General features: G+C 33.8%; 1 protein-coding gene across 1 annotated transcript in view; it reads left to right on the top strand.

Moving 5' to 3' along the window:
- Nucleotides 1-241: 241 nt before the first annotated feature.
- LOC114126698 (LIM/homeobox protein Lhx5) overlaps nucleotides 242-19,674 on the top strand; it is a 38,016-nt gene continuing 18,583 nt past the window's right edge. The window contains exons 1-2 of the mRNA XM_027990698.2: nucleotides 242-1,369; nucleotides 7,579-7,777. Coding sequence (XP_027846499.1) covers nucleotides 1,063-1,369; nucleotides 7,579-7,777 — 506 coding nt within the window. The 5' untranslated portion in view covers nucleotides 242-1,062. The remainder of the gene's footprint in view (nucleotides 1,370-7,578; nucleotides 7,778-19,674) is intronic.

Here is a 19,674-nt window from a genome sequence, read left to right as displayed (position 1 = left end):
CGGCGGCGATGGGGTCTTCGTCACCGGCCGCAGCCGTCGCCGTGACGACCGCGGCGGTGGCACCGCACGCCACTACGTCTGGAGGAGAAGGCGGGCCGACCGAGAGGCGTCGCGACGCCCGTGCCGACCAACGGTGGCCGCGCTACCTTGCCGCACGGCCGCGCCTCCCACCGTCCTACCGCCACAGACGCCACCGCCACCACCATAGACGCCGCGCCGCCGCGCCCGAACCCAGGCGGCGACACATACGCGCACAGCCACACCGAGCACGGCACACCGCGACAGTGTTCGGTTTCCGGCTTTTCGCATCGGTCGACTATTGCTGTTGGTCCTCGCTGCCGTTACTGGTGTGCTACTGGCCGCTGCTGTTGATCGGGCGCGCGCGCGCGAATAAAATTTTTATAAAAACACGCATATCATTACTGTGAACCGGCTCTATTGTTTTATTTTTTACCGCGTACAATTTAATCGTATCGTTTTCACACGCCGTCGCATCTAAACACGATAATATTTATTTATCCTTTCGCGGAGGTTTTATTTTTTTTACTCGTATAAACATCACGTGTCCGTCGTCCGCGGTATACGCACGGGTGTTTTCGTCGATATAGTTTTACGCGCACGAGGTTCCCGTTTAAAACGCTGCTAATCTGTTCGTGAGACGGTTTGAACCAAAACCTATATATTATAGGTAATCTGCGAACGCTGTACACGAGTGCGTGCCGCGTATGAGACGTCGCATCGTCTGCAGGTGGTCACCGTCGTCGCCGCGCTATTACCGTGCTAGCAGCTCTACCGGCCGCCGCCGCTGCCGCCGCCGTTGCAGAGGATCGTGGTCGGCAGTCGCGGCGGACGGTTCCACGTCTCGACGGGCTGCATCACAGCCAACCGTCGTCGACCGTCGGACGGCCGCGCATTGATCATTCCCGGCACCGGTTGACCACAGCCATCACGACGCCAGTGGGTCAGGACGCCGCCGGGGCGGTGCATCAGCCGCCTTATGCCAGGGGTTGCCGGATCCGCACGACAGCCGTCGGCGGTCCACAGCACCACGGCGGCGGCCACATGGCCACGTCGTCGCTGGCCACCACGTTCGGTCTGCAGTTCTACCCGGACGAGACGACCACCACCGCCACCTGCACCACTACAGCCGGTGCTGGCGGCGCGGTGGATCCGCTGGCCGCCCGGCCGCCCGTGGCCGGTCTGCCCGTCCAGTCGTCCAACGCCACCGGAAACTCGTCGTCCGCGGCCGGACAGCAACAACCGATGTACGCGACGTCCGCTAACCGGAGTACGTCGCCGTTGAACCCGCAAAACCATTTGGCACATCCGTTTCACATGTCTTTTCCGGTCACGCAGACCCACAACATAAGTGAGTACCTTTACGGAATATATACAATACTTTTAATATTATCGTTTGTGCTGATAGGCGTGTAGGTACTAGAGTTTTTGTAGTCGAGTTTTTTTTCTCTCTTCGTGCGTATGTGGAATCTGCGAAAAAATATATATGATATATTATGTAGGTGCTAGTTACATCGTTATAATTTAATAATATGTAATATACGACATATTATTGTGATTATATGCGTGCCCTGTTTTGTACGTAGAATTTTTATTTTTTATTTTATCCCACGATGTGTTGTCTGTATACAGAAGACACGTCGTCGCGTATATAGTCGTCGTCGTCCCAGCAACCCGAAATCTATATAGAATCATAATAAAATAATAGAGAGAGACGGGCTCCAAAAAGAAAAAGAGAGAGAGAGAGAGACGACGTCATCGTCATAGGCACGATACGTCGAATTGTCAGTCATGCATGTCAAAAGAGAATCTCTTAACGAAAAGTGACGTTTATACCAACACGCAGTATATAGGTAGGTATATGATATCCACAATACCTATGCCTCTCTGCTGCTGCGTTGGTCGGCCAGTATATATACTTATATTAGTATGTTGTACACTATAGCTGAGTATTGAGAGGTATACCTACTACCTATATCTATATATTCTATGTTACGTTTTTGTTGTGCGTTCATATATACATGTGTCCGAAGGACAGATATATATAAACGGCGCGACACGACGAACGGCAACCGCATAACGTAATAATAATATAATATACGTATACACATACGCACGTACGGCTCATGGAAACTCAGCGTCCCGCTTGTAGATAGGTACATATTATACATATACCCGCTGTACCTATAAAGTAGTATGTATGTTTATGATGCTTGAAAATAGGCTACACGTTCGTCGCGATTGGTTATGCATCTGCAGCATACGGTATAATAAGAGATGATATTTTATTAAATTTATAATAAGTTACACGGGGTTCCTCGCATTATCGACTAAGTTGTTTCTCCTGCGCGTAGAATTGAAAATTTTTGGAAAATATCTAGTTCCCTTTATATTATGTCATGCAAAACTATATCTCAATATTATAAAAGCACAACATACTGCATAATAAAATATTTACATCTCCAATTATGTGGACATAAATACATAGTAACATATATCGACTGCTTAAGAATATTGTTTAATTTGACCCAAAACAATATACAAATTTATAAATGTATAATAGGATCTCTATTCTAAGCCTAAAACAATTCTAAATTTAATCTATAATAGGGAAAATAATCCTATAAACCTCGTGGTCGGTGATTTTAAATAAGCCTCAAAAGCATCACTAATCAAAATCCGATTATTATTTTGAATTTTCTCGTATCCATCGATAAAGAAGTAGGTATATAGAATATATTTTATATTAAATTCAACAGGACAATATTTTAGTACAACGATGTATGATACAGTCAAAATATCTTAAAAACAATAACTGTATAGTGATGTTTTATACTATAGAGTATACAATAAAATAAATATTAATAATAACCATATAAAATTAAACATATTGTAGGTACCTATATAGAAGCTCAAACTTATAACTATAACTTTAATTTGTCTTGTAGTCATAAGGAAAATGTTTTAAAGCTTATTTTATTTCATCCATAGGGTATTTTCTGTAAACTATTATAAATTTGTATAAATTTATTATATAGGAACTTATAAATAATAATGCACAAATTATAGTTAGCTTAAATAGATACCACTGAAATCACCTGCAGTCAGTGCATACTGTATTATACTGAAAGCGTTAATGGAAAATTCTGAAATTAATAAATTGAAAAAACTATATAATATTCAACTGAGAAAATATACATATTTCATATTTTATCCTAAGAATTATCTGTATATATTTAAATCATTTTGTTTAGATAAATTCTATTTTAGCTACAGTAAATCGAAGCGCAATTAAAATATTCTTTGTCGTTTGTTTATACAAATTCAGTTTTAAAGACCAGCTGTGATATATAGGTATTATTGCTCAGAAATATTTATATATTATAGTCGGTTAATTAGTTCACATTTCACATGTTCAATAAATTTAAAATTTTTAAACGTGCGATTTTCTGTGTATTAACAACTATAAATTATATATTATACACAAGTATTGAATGTAAGATTAAAAACTAAATCCGCTATAAATTACCGAAAGAAAACCCGTAAATATTTTTTTCTCAGATCGTTTACACGATTAATGATCTAATAAAAGATATTTTTCAACCACGTACAAAATATAGGTATATCGCTGTGCTAGCTATAGATATTATTACATATTTTTTTTCGCTCATAAAGAAGGAAAACACGGTCATTAATATAGCTATAACTATCACTCAACAATCGCATTTCATCGGTAAACCGCCGGAACTATATTATTTATTCTAACTACCAATTTATATTTATACATTCTCATAATAATATGCATATTATACAAGCTGGCCAATGTATAATTAATATATTCACATTTAGCGTTTGAAATGTTTTCTGCAATTTCTTGAGCCCTCCTTGTTTGGCGTGGACGCAGTAGTTTCGCGGTCACAAACATCACTCGAATCTCTCGCGCGTGCAGTATAGACAATTTTTTTTTCTCTTCGATCACGTTATATTATTATATTATAATATACAGTCGGCGCATTCCAAAAGACACACCGTAACATGACGACGGATAATTTTCCGAGTATTTTTTCTTCCATCGTCCGTTTTATTATACACATAGTATATATATATTCACTCGTTTTGTATGTATGTGTGTATACGTTTTTCTGATTTTTGTCGCTGGCCAAGACGACGATGGCGGCGGCGGCGGGTTAACGACGGCAACTCGTGCGTAACTCGACTTGTAGCGTGCGGTGTCAAAAAATAGTGGTCATCGGGCAGCTGATGCGACGGACAGTTTGTTTTTTCATTCTCGCGCGGTACGTCTATAACGATATGTCATGTATATAGACAGATAAAAAAATAAATGTATAGTCTATCTGGTCGAAGCACGCGTAGCTCGGGCTCGTGGCGTCTTCGTTACGGATGATCGACTTATAACTCGACGCGTACAACGACAGCTACAATCCTAGCTGAATATACAGCAATAGAATTTTTTCCATCCACTATACTAGGTTAGGTTACCGACCATGTTATATAACTAATAATAATTGGTATATCAAGTACCTATATCGCTAGTATAGCTATAATAAGTATAAGTCTATACCCATAATGATAATATATATATATTGATCGCTAAGTAGCCAAAAGCTGTACGCCATAGTATGTTCAGTCATAACATAAATACATAGGTAATAGTATGACATTAAATACCTATATTTGTATTATATATATAAATTTATAAATTCGAAATACAAATATTTACTTCTATTATGCACATTTTATTGAATCGAAATGTGTTTTGAAACTGTCCCAGTATCCATAGGCTATTTATAATAATATAGATGATCATGATTTAGGAAATGTATTATATTTACGAAAGTATAATTATATAGTTTGGTTTTTTTGTTTATAATTTGTTTTTTCAGTTTTACTGCGTATATACGTACACAGTAAACATAATATTTCTTCTATTGTCTGCATAATAATATAAATAAAATGCAATATTTTTTAATAGTTCGCTAATAATGTATTTAATGTTTATGAAAAAAAAAAAACAAATACAATAGATGTTTTATAAATACGAGTGTATAATATCTGAATACCTATAATAACTAAAATAAGCATAATAAATTAAAAATTAAATACACATAAACACTAAAATACTCAAATACGAGAACATATTTCTAACAACCTATAATCAAAATATATTTAACATAATCATTTTTTTTGGACGAAAGTTATCAATTATTATGTTTATCTACACCTGTTCAATTCGGATGAAATATATCGTTGACATGTGCCCTTATGTAACATTATCATACATTATACACAGTGCACATACAGTAAGTGTATCATTAAAAAGGCGTATAATTATTCAGTATAATACTTGTGTGTGTACGATCTATACCTATTATAGTAAAAGAAGGGGAGATTATTGTTGTATATTGAATTTTAGGTTCACACCCAACGTTTATACATTACGATAAACACATGATTATTACATAATGCGTGTTTATTGACACGACGATGTTCGATACATTCGTTCGTGCGAACGAATCGCCCGGCAATGACGTGCACATAGGTAAACTATTAATTTTTCACATATACTCATATAATATAATATCGTAGGTACCTTCAATTTTTATTATAACACACGATTTCCGGAATTCGTTGAAAAACGCGCGAGCAAAATGTTAAACCGATATTATTATATTGTGTTATACATATCTATACCAGCTGCACGTTAGTGTAATATGTGTCATGCGTGGTTATTAAAATGCGGTATAATATAGGAGCGCATGCATACATAGGTATAGTGTATACGTGTACTGTGTATGTATATAATATATATTGTCGAGTGTGCAATGTGTGCAGAATAGGAAATTATCGCCTGCGGTGATTATATACACTTTTCGCGCACGCGCATGCATGTGTGAGTATATAATTTGTGCATATAATATATATATATATATAATATTATACTACTATAATGGCTGACATTAATATTATATATTTTTTCTTAAAACACGCATTTGTTTAATAGGCGTCGCAAGTCACAGCGGTTTTCTAGTATATATATATACATTTGCGATCGTAAAACCTCCGATTCTTATGGGTTAGGTATATTATTGGGTGCTGTATATACATAAACGACACCTATACAGTATATATTATAATATACGTATATTTTTTTTTATAATGCTTATATTTTATGTAATATATTATTATAATGATCGTTTTTTGAATTCCGTACTCGACGTGTAAACACACACGCTCCGATCACAGAAAAATCGTTTATGAAGTATATAGTATAATATATAATGTATCGACTCCACAAGCACCATAAATATATTATAATAATATTATATTTTATATTATATTATGATGCATCGTCGGTCGAGATTTTCGTTGCGCGACCGTCGGCCGCGGCGTGTACAAGTGGCTGGCAAGTGGTTTTTTATATTTATATTTTTTTCCGACCAAAATCTCGCTCGATCCATGTCATTATTATATACTATTGCGTCCCGTCATCGTCTCGGCTATGCGATATTGTAATATATATATATATATATTACATTATTATTATGCATACATTATCGTACTTAGACAAAACAGCGTTGGTTTATATAGGTATATTATTCGGCACACTGCACAGTATATAAACAAAACGTCGTATTTGCTCGTGCGTGTGTGTCTGTGCACACATACGTGTACCTACGCCAAAAACGATTTCTCAGAAATAACGCATACAATATATTATGATACATTATATTGGATCGAAAATTAGAGCATGACGAACGTGTCTCGGTCGCGTACGCATATACGAGTTATTGTATAATATCATATTATAGGATTCATTTCAGTGTTTTATTTTTTTCTCGCAATATTTATCGGAATACACGAACGCGTGAATCTCTTCGAGTGTTTAATTATAGTTTATAATATACTTATGGTGTTTATACCTTCAGCGCCGTATTCTTAAACCAGCTAACCTCAAGCTTTTCGATAACTCAACCTCTGCAGTTTCCCATCATAAACGATACAACGTACGCCGATATATCACAGCTAACTATAAATACTATATTCATTGTGTACAATAATATGTATTTATTTGTCGATAAATTCAAAAGTATATAATTATTTAGTACTACCTTTACTCTTAAGTCTTAGTCAATAATAACCTATAACCTGTACTCACAATAAACTCATATTTTATTATTATTTCATAATTATTGTTTAGACGTGTTGTGTAATAATATTATACATATACTCTATTAATTGTACTTAAGAAAATAAATAGATATGTATAATAATATATAGTGATCAGATGATCAAAACGAAATCTATAAAGGCTATAGGGCTTATCGAAAACTCTAGAAACCAAACACGCCATCGGAAAATAACCTTTATACCGTTACTATTTACACATAATAGTGTCTATAAAGTCAGTATACGGATGATGTTTTCCGTTTGCACACATGATAATATAATATTATAATGATACTATATTGTAGATACTTATTGTGATGTGTACGTACCCGTTTACAACACGTTTCTCAACGTTTTATCTATTTTTTTCAGGCAGAGGCGGTGGCCGGTGCAGCAGTCTGATGATGAGTTGCGCGGGTTGCGACAAACCCATTATGGATAAGTTCCTTTTGAACGTGCTGGACAGGGCGTGGCACGCGGAATGCGTGAAATGTGCCGACTGTCACGGCACGCTGTCCGACAAATGCTACAGCAGGGACGGCAAGATACTGTGCAAGCCCGACTTTTACAGGTGAGAAGATTTTTCCGCATCGTGGCTACCTATTTATAAGATAATAATATACACAATTAATCGCGATCATTGAATATCATAAATATTATATTCCCACAATCGTTACGTTATGTTTCATCGTACTATAATATGTGACATGTGAGAGGAACTAAATCAAAAACACAAATATCTATACAGTACATAATATATAGATATTTAAGATAATAATAATTATTATTATAAAATACATTAAGTGTTATTATTATGGGCGCGCGCGTTAATATCGTTATTTTTTTTTTTCATAAATATTATAAAAAAAAAATATACGCGATTCATACCCGGTAACTAACATTTTGCGGGTTTCAGGAAGGGACTTTATTCGTTAGTGGATATATATTAGTATAGTTATGATATGCGTGATACATATAGCACCATGCGCGTGCCAAAAATGGTATAGCATTGCTTCGGAGCGTATATACCTTATATAATATTATATATATATATGTGTTGTATAAGCATGTGTATGTTATTGGCACACAGCCAATAAATGCCTTGTACAAAAGAAAATGGTTAAAAAAAGAAACCCTTGGTGTGTTATAATATATAACACAGCCGTTTTGGTATTTTCGATTTTTTTTTTTTTGATTTTTTACTAAATTCCTTTTAGTATTACTAAATATTAAATATACTATATATACTATACAACATATACCATCTAATTGAATGGACATGGGTATTTACTTATTTGGAATTCTTATATTTTTATAATAATATATTCATTGGCAGCATTCACTTACTTATTTATACTATAATATACACATATATATCATATTATTCATATTTATATATACCTATATATTAAACAAAAAAGTTTTGAAAAATAGTTTCGTCGAATATAATATTTAATGATAATCAACTTTAGAGCTGTTCTTTAATACATTTTAAAATTCATAGAAATAGGCTTCAAATATCAGATACGAATAGTGAGTGTTATGAATATTAGAACAATATCAAACAAAATAAAGTAAACAATTCAGAGAAATAATAAACGAAAACGATATGAGATTTTCATTTTCCAGATAATAATATTAAGATATATACTTATACAGGAATAAAATTCTGAGTAAATTAGATTATATTTGTTACTTGTAAAAATTATTATAATATTAAATTATTTAAGATGTTTACCTACAAACAAATCTTTATCCTAAAAATAACTTTACTGTAGTGATTAAAAATTGTATTGAGAATAGAAGCGGAATTAAAGTAAAAGTAGAATTTTGAACAAATTGGTTAGGTTATTACTTTAGAAAGATAAAAGTTTAAATTTGTACACTCTCACGATGTAGGTAATTAAAATAAAAATAATAATTTAAGTAACTCAACTGAGTTATATATAAATAATTATTATGTTCTTAGACTATATTAAGTGATATTTTTTCTTTTATTATAAATTTAAGCTTTTAGAGTTTGATATATATTATTTGGTAACTAATTTATAACTCAGAACTTAATTTTCTGAACTTTAACTTAACTAACTCGAAATAATTTTTTTATTAACTTTGCACTTTTGTCTATAAAGCTAGTTAACTAGACGTTTCCGTCGTATACTAGACCGCGTGCAGTTGTATAGTATATCTCACTATTATAATATATTTCATATATCCGCATTCGGGCGTAATACATAATATCATAGAAGAACCGCGGTTATCTATTGGTATAGATAATCGTGATAAAAACACAGTATATTATGGACAAGTGGAAGACATGGTATATACTTATATTATATTACGACTAGCGTAAACGCGCGCGCAATCAATTCGGACGGAGGCACTCGACGGCGAGCGGCTCGGGACAAAATGGCGCCCGACAGCGCGTATATAATAATAATATAATACAATATATCCGCCGTATACGGCGGCTGTTTTCTCTTTCTCCCTCGCACGCGCTTCGTCGTCGTCGTAGTCGTCGTCGTGAATCCGTGATCCGCAACCATAAAAACCCTATACACAATGCCGCCGCCGCCGCCGTTTTGGTTTTTATTACACTACGTTCAGTTTTTCTGTACATGCGTACACCGCGTATCCGTATATATATGTGTGTATGTGTATTTGCTGGAAAATATAAAAGGGGGAAAATTCGCGGGCTTGTGTGAGTATCTAAATAATATATATATATATATATACATACTATATGAATGGGCTCAATAAAAACAATCGCTATATACACCCAAAATATAACTATGGTTTGTACGGGCTGATACAGTACATTACAATATAGTATACGTTTAAAAAGTCGCGTGCGCGTTGACTTTTTAAATGTTGAGAATTTATTATATTAAATTACATGACTACTATTTTATTTTACATACGATCGTTCGTGTCGATGAGACGCTAGGGCGTTAAAAACGAACAACACGAGTACCTATCTACGATTTGAAAAAAAAATGTATTTATATTTACGTATACTGCAAGTACACTATAACAAAATCGACTATACTATGCACCCCGATTACATTTCATGCTTATTAAGAACCCCAGTGGCGTGATCGGGGGGTTTTTTAAAAAGGAAAAAGGGGTATATGATATTTTGTCTTTTCTATATGACCCCATTATTGTAATATATATTTTTTCATTTATTTTATTGAAGATGCTATAGTTAACTATAATAAATATATACCATTAATCTATGTATGCATTATCGTATTACCTACCTACGATTATTGCTTAATACTTATTTGGTAACATCTCGACGTAAATCACCCCGCGATAAGTATAAAATATTATACATAGGTACCGAAAACGATGTTAAACCATTAAGCCGATATGCAGATGAGTGCAAATGAAACAAAGAAATAGTATTAATCAGTTTGTTTTCAACTACCTACTGTTGTATATATTACATGTACAAATCTGATTTTAACTCAACATATTATTTTTAAAATCAACTGGAAAAAGCTGAGTTGTATGACCGATTCTTTTACTATAGATTAAATTAGAAAATAAACTAAGTATGGTTAATGTATGTATAATCTTCACATTTATATATTATATTATAATATAAATAATGTGCGTTGAAATATTTATTCTGTAGGGAATAAAACGGATTCTTAATAAATCGGTTAGCTATGTCCTATACAACAATAATAATAACTATAACCGACGTTTGTCACGTTGTTGTGGTGTAGGTATCATTATATTATTATATTGTATTATTGTGTGGAACTGCCGAGTTGACGATTTGACGAGACCCCGTTTTTCGACGTTAGGTATTTATAATATATGTATTATATACTATATCATACATATATTGTACCGGAGATCTACCGCGAGTTTACCAATACCTTGCATATATATATATCATATTATACCCTTCGCGATTTCCCATATGGGTATAAGCTCTTTCGTTCGATGTTATTTTAAAGAGGGCTCAGCTACACGTATCGGTTGCATCTGCCTCCAAACAATATACTGCGACCGATACACTGACACTGTATAATAATAATAATACGTACGTACGCGTAAAATCCTTGTGTTTGTGCTCGCGCGCCTTTTCCGTCCGTCCGTCCATCCGTCAGCGGTTTTGTGTATACAAACGCCCGACGTTTTCGCGGGTTGTCGCTTCCCGCTCGCACACAATACGAGCGATAGCCGATGATCCTTTTATTATTACCTACGCGTCCGTGTGCGTGTGTGTCTGCGTGTAATAATAATATTGTGTACACAGTCGTTTTCGTCGTAGGCATTGTTATAGGTATATATAACACATTATACGTATACCTATGTATGTTATTATTGTTATTTACTGTACGCGGGAGAGGACAAAAAACGGAAAACTTCTCGGGATTGTTTTTTTTTCACTACACTACCCTCTGTATTGTGCGGTTTGTTCGCGCTGCATATAGGTACATGTATTATTTGTTATATTTTATAACATAATATATATAATATATAGACTGCATCCAGATCCTCTCCGTATATACAATCGCGAGTATTGGTATTATTATGCGTGATGTGATACAACATCGCTGAAAATTCGTTCTCCGTGTGTGGTAATATTGCACTATAGCGCTGCGCATTATGATAATATATAAATTATATACATACATCCGCAGGTATGTTAAACCCGTCATCGACTCGTATATAGTATATATAATATATTCTATTATTATTATTATTTATTGTGCACGAGGCTGCATGAGCTAGCTTACGTCGTACACGGTTTTAGACATAACTGTCATCGTGTGTGTGTATATAATATTATAGTGAACCTCTATTGTTGGTCTGTTTCTTATAATTTGAGTATAAAGTATGAAGATACAATTATAACCAATTCAAACAGCATATAATATGTAGTATATTATAGTATATACTATACATCAAGTTCCGCATCATAGTTATTGTTAACATTTCAATATGTCGTGATGAAAAATAGCTTCTCGTGCTTCTGCAATGCAAAAGGAACCGAGTCCCTTTTAAAAATGTATAAATATTTTACATAATATAATATAATAAAAATATAGATAAAAACTCAATGTACCCCCTACCCCTAGAGGGGTCACCACGGTCTCGTAAATTCGATGAGCGCAGGTACCATAATAATAATAAATTTGTATTTTCTTCGCACGCATAAATACTTATTATTTATTCCGCAGCATACGCCGGCGAATCAATTTCAACGGATAAGCGCCGTGCTTTATCTGCGCTACAGCCGCAGTCGACGCACACAAAGAGGGCGTAGTGAGCTATACATAGGAAGAATATATACACTCACACACATATATATATACAGGGAAATTCCGAGCTCGGCATTTTATATATATACATATACCGACTGTGCATACTAATGCCGCGCTCTCGCATTTTAAACCGTTTTCCAAACATATATATTATAATATATATGTCTACTCTTTTCGCGCTCGGTGTCGGCCTAGAGACCGGCGTTCTCTCCTCGCCCCCACGGTCCTAATATATACAAGCGCGTATCGTCTCGACGTTAAACTTTTTTCTGCACTCTTCTGCAGATCCCTTCCACGCATTCAACCATCTAAGAATGGAAAAATAAAACAATAATAATATATATATATTATGTACAATTTTATACACAGCGCAGTAGGTATTATATATACTATATAGGGAGATAGTATTATTATTATAAATGGAAAAAATGTATTAAACGAAAAAGTTTTTTCTGTTTTTCGACGACAGACTTAGACGGCTAATCCCATCTGAAATCATTAATAATTAAAATTTCTCATTCCGCCCGTCCACGTATTTACTGTCTATATAATATATAAGGAATTCAATAATTTTTCAAATGATCATTAGACTAATTCGCACTGATAAACGATAATATATGATATTATAATAATAAGATTTCCAAAATTATTGAACACTCGGTAGATATTTTATACATGTACCAATTATTATACATTATTTATTTTTCTTCTCATCTATGTAATCGTATTACTTCTGGCAACAATACAATAATATCAAAATTCATACTCATCGGAAACACCACATTATGCTTATACGATTGTAAGTACAAGATTGTATAAGATGAAAAATGTTATGGTTTTTTACTTTTCATGTATAGGTTTTATGTTATAATAATTGGCCTTTTTCGCCACACCCAAATGCGCGATTATCATACATAAGCAAAACATACTGTGTATAATGTTTATATATATATATATATTATATAAAGTTGTACCTTAGTTTTTTAGTATTATTTATACACGCACGGGGAAAACAAAAGAACCACCGTAACGTAGTGTAGGACGTAGACGTATATATTTATATATTATATATGAGTATATTATAAATGCAGCGGTGCACCGCGCGTGTTTGTGAAATTGTGATAAAATCGATTTTTATAGGAAACAACAACGTTGTGGCAACTGATTAGCATATATTGTTCGACGTCAACAACAATGGTATTACAATATACATTGCAGTAAATATACCTATATACACATTCACATATATAAATATACCGTTCCAGAGAGAAAAGTCGTCTCGCGCTCATGTACGTACACACGGGTATAATAGAGTAATGTAATATTGAGTCGTCAATAATAATTATATCCAACAACAATAATCGCAATATAATAATCGCTATTAAACATTGTACAATTCTTTTTAACACCAATATAAATACGTAACCGTGTGACTGTAGAGTAGGTATATATTGTTGTAGGTACCTATCTAGTAGATATTTAATATGAAACATCATGTCGTATGCGTGATACGTGGCGCGATGCGATGTTATTAAAATCGATTATATCATAATATTATATGCACGTAACATATATAAAAGCGATCTGTATAATATAAACGTTTAGAACGTATATTTTTCGCGGGCATAAGATAATATGAGTATGTAGGCGCACAGCGAACGTTTAATTTGTACACATATTTTTACACTCAACAACTCAAGTATAATACATAAAATATCTATTAGGTACCTAATACTACAACATTAAAATAGCGACGGGAAGTCGTCATTATCGTATTATAACCCGCGTGTATTAAAGTTGGGCAATCGAATCCGATTGATAGACACAATTTTTGTTTTATACCCATCACCCGAAAACTCCAGCTGAGGTCTGTCCCCGATTTATCACGTACGCGCGCTCGCTACCTATATATACACAAACACTGCACATATAATGTATATACAGCGCGCACGATTTTCGGCTCAAAGACGACCGGCTATAATTTTCCACAGCTGATGTTGCTCTGCGACAAACGATACGACGACGACACAAAAATGATTTTTTTTTTATTACTATTATTGATTTTTTTCTCCACCGTCGACGAATAATATCTCGTCGTGCAACGGTCGTGGTTCGCGCACGTTCAAATATCCATCAGCAACGGTCCGTGAAGCGGATAGACGCGAGAAAATCGCTAAACACCCCTTGCAGGTTATTTTCCCGCGCGACGAAAACGCCATTTCCTTTTTTTAAACGTATACTATGTGTATATATATATATGTCTAATAATATATAATAATATACTGCAGCAATATATTATATACGGGCAGGTACGCTGTATTATCCAAAGCGTTGGAAATTTTTTTTTTCACTCCTACGACCGTGGCCGCCAATTTTTGTTTGTCATCGTCTTTAATATATATATATACTTACACATTTAAGTCCATTGTTTCTCATTCTCGTCCGGATATCGCCTGGCTTGCGCTTTTTTCTCTTCCGCTTCACGCTGTAGACGCGCGTCCGTTATCTTTCCATCGTCTGTTCCCTTTTCGTTCGTATGCTTTGGGACATCATCATCTCCCCTCGGACGTATTATAATAGATATATAATATTCAATGTGCTGTATAAAGTTTGAATATAAAATATAGAAATCGATTGTAATCTATAGATTTTTTGGCGATTTGCCTATGTTAATTTCTACTTCAACCAAAATCATGACGCGTATCATATAATCTATTTAAAATATAATATTTGTTCATCATGATATTGTAGATAATAACGGCGGGATTGAATATAGTATAATATGTATTCGAACAACGATGTTTTCACGTATAAATCAATTTCATTAGATATACTGCTTTACATTAATATGTATTATTAAGCAACGTTTACTATCTATGCATGTTTTCTTGTACGTGTAACAAGTATGATCAGTATTACTAAATATAGGTTGAGTTATAAAAATCAAAATGTATGTATATGTGTTCATATTTTAATCTGCAGATTATTTCGAATTTACAGAAGTTTTACAAAAAAAAACAGCTATATATGATACCAATATAATCGCGTAGGTATATATCGCGCGTCATCACTGTATATTTACGTGTGGTATGCACCAGGGTCTCTGGAAGAGTTTACCTATATGGGGTATGTGTGTGCAGAAAAGGGTCGAGCGCTGCGGTGGTGTTTGAAGGGCGGGTGGGTTGTTTCACATTATAATTATTAATCGGGCAAATACCCGAAACGACGTGTTAAGACATCGTATATTATAATAAACGTTAACAGAAACATTAATGTTTATACCACGACGTGCATGTGTCAAATGCGAACTGTAAGTTTATGTACGCGATGCTAGGTCATGTTTTGCGATGAAGGGGGTGTGAACCACCTACATACGAATATATAATTGTGCTCGAACACGACGATGACTACTATGCGCGACATAATTTCATTTATTTATAATACCTACTATGCATTTTTTTTGTTTTTCGTTATAATATTTTTGAGTGGGGAAACGATAAATATCTTGTCGAGTGACAAGGGGGAAATAACGACAGCGACGCGCGTGCTGTAGTAATTCGTTTCTACAATGTGAATTTATGTTTTAGGCCTTCTCTACCGGCGCAAATGAACGCAATACTAGTGTCACTTTAGGTGCATATAAATATATTATTATATTATACTGTATTAATAAAAGCTCGACGTACAATAGAAATCATACAGTTTGGGGTTTCCTTTAAAAAGCCCATTAAATAGTTGGTTAGTATGGAATTCCATCTAAGAAATTATAGATATGGTATTTTTTTTTTTTTTTTGCTATTCGTTATTATTCAACAGCTAGTGATGATAAAAGGGATATTAAGATACTAGATTTGTGTAAATATTAAGTATACTGTACCATACTATTTCAGGAATTTAAATCAACACTCAAATAAAATAACCTAAACATTAATAAAATATAAATTTGTGATCAGTTTTGTGATATATCTTTTTAGGTTGACATATGTCAAGTCTTGGATTGTAAATTTAAAATATTATCTATTATATTATATATATTTATATTTTCATAAATTAAAACTTAAATTTAATTATACTTGACTGACAACATATTTATATTAATACATATATTAAATCATTTAATTAATTTAATAAATTAGCTATTTTATGTCTTTTGAACATTTAAATTTAAAATCATTCACTTGCACTTATACTCGTTGACTCTGATTTATGTCCCATAAATCATATTGTCAAATTAATATTATGTTCTTAGAACTCCTACTATATTTATAAAATCATTCGTAAAAACTAAATATTTGTTCTGATATTTTTTGGGACTCATGATAAAGTATTTATTGAGTTTTTGATTTTGCCAAAAATCAGAACCTTTGAATAAGATAAAAATACGATTTGTGCTCGTGATCCGGACTATTAAAATGCAATATGGACAAATAAAACTGATAATTAGTGACAAATGATAAATAACTGCATGATATTAATCACCCGCTTGCAAATCGTGTTTAGCAATATTAAATTAAGTCAGTGCATTCAAAAACTGCAGCAAAGCTATTAATAATATTATAATATAAATTTAGTATAAATACATACACACGACGTAGTTATTATTATATAGATTCTTGTCAAAGACAAACGGTGTGAAAAGAATCTGTATAACGAGTAGAACTACTTACATTTTCGTGAGAAAAATCGTCGAGTGCGATTTATATTCGTATAATTGACAGCGTTGTATCTGTATAGTATATAAAAAAATACTGTCATACTGTATGACGGTGGGCACACCTCGTGTTGCGCGGCAGCGTGGTAAAGATATTACCCACGAAGGAGAAAAATTACGGAACATAATATTATACATAAAAATATTATAACTGCATACTATATATATATATATAGTAAAATATACACACACTATGACGACGACGGATAGTGTGTGAAAGGACCAAAAAAAAAAAGAACACACCCCGCGGGACGCCCGATAATTTACACGAAATTACCGAGTAAATACCAGTTCCACATGATGTCATTATACGAGCACCTGAGCGTGTGTGCAGTGGGCTTTGATTAATTGTTATTAATATTATCGCATTGTCCGTACGATATTGAATATGTGACTTACGCCTTTTCCCCCTTCGTTTACCTTTCTTCTCGACTTGATTTAAGAAGTGGTCCGTTGTTGTTATTGGTGTAAGCGCCCAAACGCGTATGCGTGTATTTAGTAATAATATTATATTTATAGGTAAAAAACGCGTGTCCATATTAAATGTAACTCGTGTCGCCGTATTTATGTGTGCAGGATATTATAATATATTTTATACATATACACGAATTCTTCGGGTATATATGCATTTATATATTCTACCTATGATAATAAAATTTTTGTGCGTATCATAAATTCAAAGATATCGATACGCGTGTCCGAACACGAATCTTTGGACGAAATTTACAGCCTTTTTTTTGGTTGTTGTAAATTATTGTTATTACATCTCGTGCTATACTTGACTCGATAATATTATATACAATACAGTCACTTATATATTTATAGGCACCCATTCGGCCATACCTTAACGCGCGCGATAGATATTTTATATCGTATAATGTATGTGCTTCAGCTATAACACGAGCGAAGTCCTATTTTTATTTATAAACATGCACCTATACCTATATTATATACGTAGGTGGGTACATAAGATAAATTATATTATGATAATATTGTATGCGTGCACATATAAATCGTCCATTTAGTTTTCTTTCGACCTTTTTTCTTTTTTCTTATACTTATAAAAGTTGAATTCACGCTCGTGCTCGAGTAATTTAAAATTAATTAAAAGCAGTAACGCTCCGTTTGAACGTCAACGGACGGTGTATAGATAGACGTATAAAAGTCACGTTGTTTCTGCTGCATCGTACTTAACTATATACATATATTTTTTTAATGTCGGTAGGTACCTATATACATCCGTCATAATATATTATTATTATAGTAAAAATAGCTCTCGATTTACCTTATTATATAACTGCAACACTGCAGCAACTTCGAAATAATACTGCTAGGAGTCTTGCAATGGACGTTTCAAAATTGTTCTATATTATTTGTATTTACAACTACTGTGAATCTGTAGATAATTTATACGGGCTTTGTCTTCTGAAAAATCACGCGATATGTTTCTATCCGTCAACAAAGTTTAATAATATTTAAATAAAATACTTTGGTCATGGGTGCTATTTAAAATAAATATTTTAATAATATACGTGCGTATATTATAGGTATTATGTTTCCTGAACATGTTGTATATTGCGTGCCACCTGTTATTATTGTGGGTTGTACACTTATATGAAAGGTTATTAATTGTTTGACATGAATTTACAAAAAATATACAAATTCTTGCCCAAAAATTGTGTCTGGAGTAATTAATTATCAATATTATATTTAATCGTTTTTACTAAAACAAAATCAACAATTTATACTTGTGCATATATACATGTTTTATATTATACAGGGTTCGTGCGAATTATTCGTATGTTAACGGTCTTCTATATTCATTGCAGACAGTTGACACACGTAATAAATATATGTATAAAAAAACTATATTGACGTATTGTTATTTGGATAGTCTTTCGCTAAAAATGCAGTAGGAAATTTTTTTCTTTTGTTCAATACAATAATAATAATATATATATGTAACATATAACACTATTACATGGGTATATTCCTATTGTCATATAGACGCCCAATACATATTATATATAGCAGTGTGGCGACAGTTGTAACAGCGTGTATTTAGTCGTCGTCACAAGTTTCTAAATAACTGCTGCGCACCAAATGTCCGCGCGGGTGCTACATTGTTCGTCTGAAATAATAATGTAATAACACCACGACGGTGGGACGATTGATGCAGCAGCAGTAGTCGCTAAAAAAACCAACATAATACCTCGTATCATGCACGTGGCGGCGGCGAAAAACGCGTTTTTATAGTTTTTCGGTCGGTCAACCGATTCTACCGCACGCGAGACATATTATATAGTCGAGAAGTACTTATATATGTATATAATATTATTATAGTACGCGACCTACCTACATAATATTATACATGATTTGAGTGTGTTTTTTTTTATTACCCCGATTGTCGGCGGTCACAGTTCTCAGAAAAAAATATATAAAATAACCCTTTGAAAAAGTTTCGGAAGA

This window comes from Aphis gossypii, chromosome 2, assembly GCF_020184175.1.
Source record: "Aphis gossypii isolate Hap1 chromosome 2, ASM2018417v2, whole genome shotgun sequence".
NCBI classification, from domain to species: domain Eukaryota; kingdom Metazoa; phylum Arthropoda; class Insecta; order Hemiptera; family Aphididae; genus Aphis; species Aphis gossypii.
This window is presented reverse-complemented; position numbering and strand designations above follow the sequence as displayed.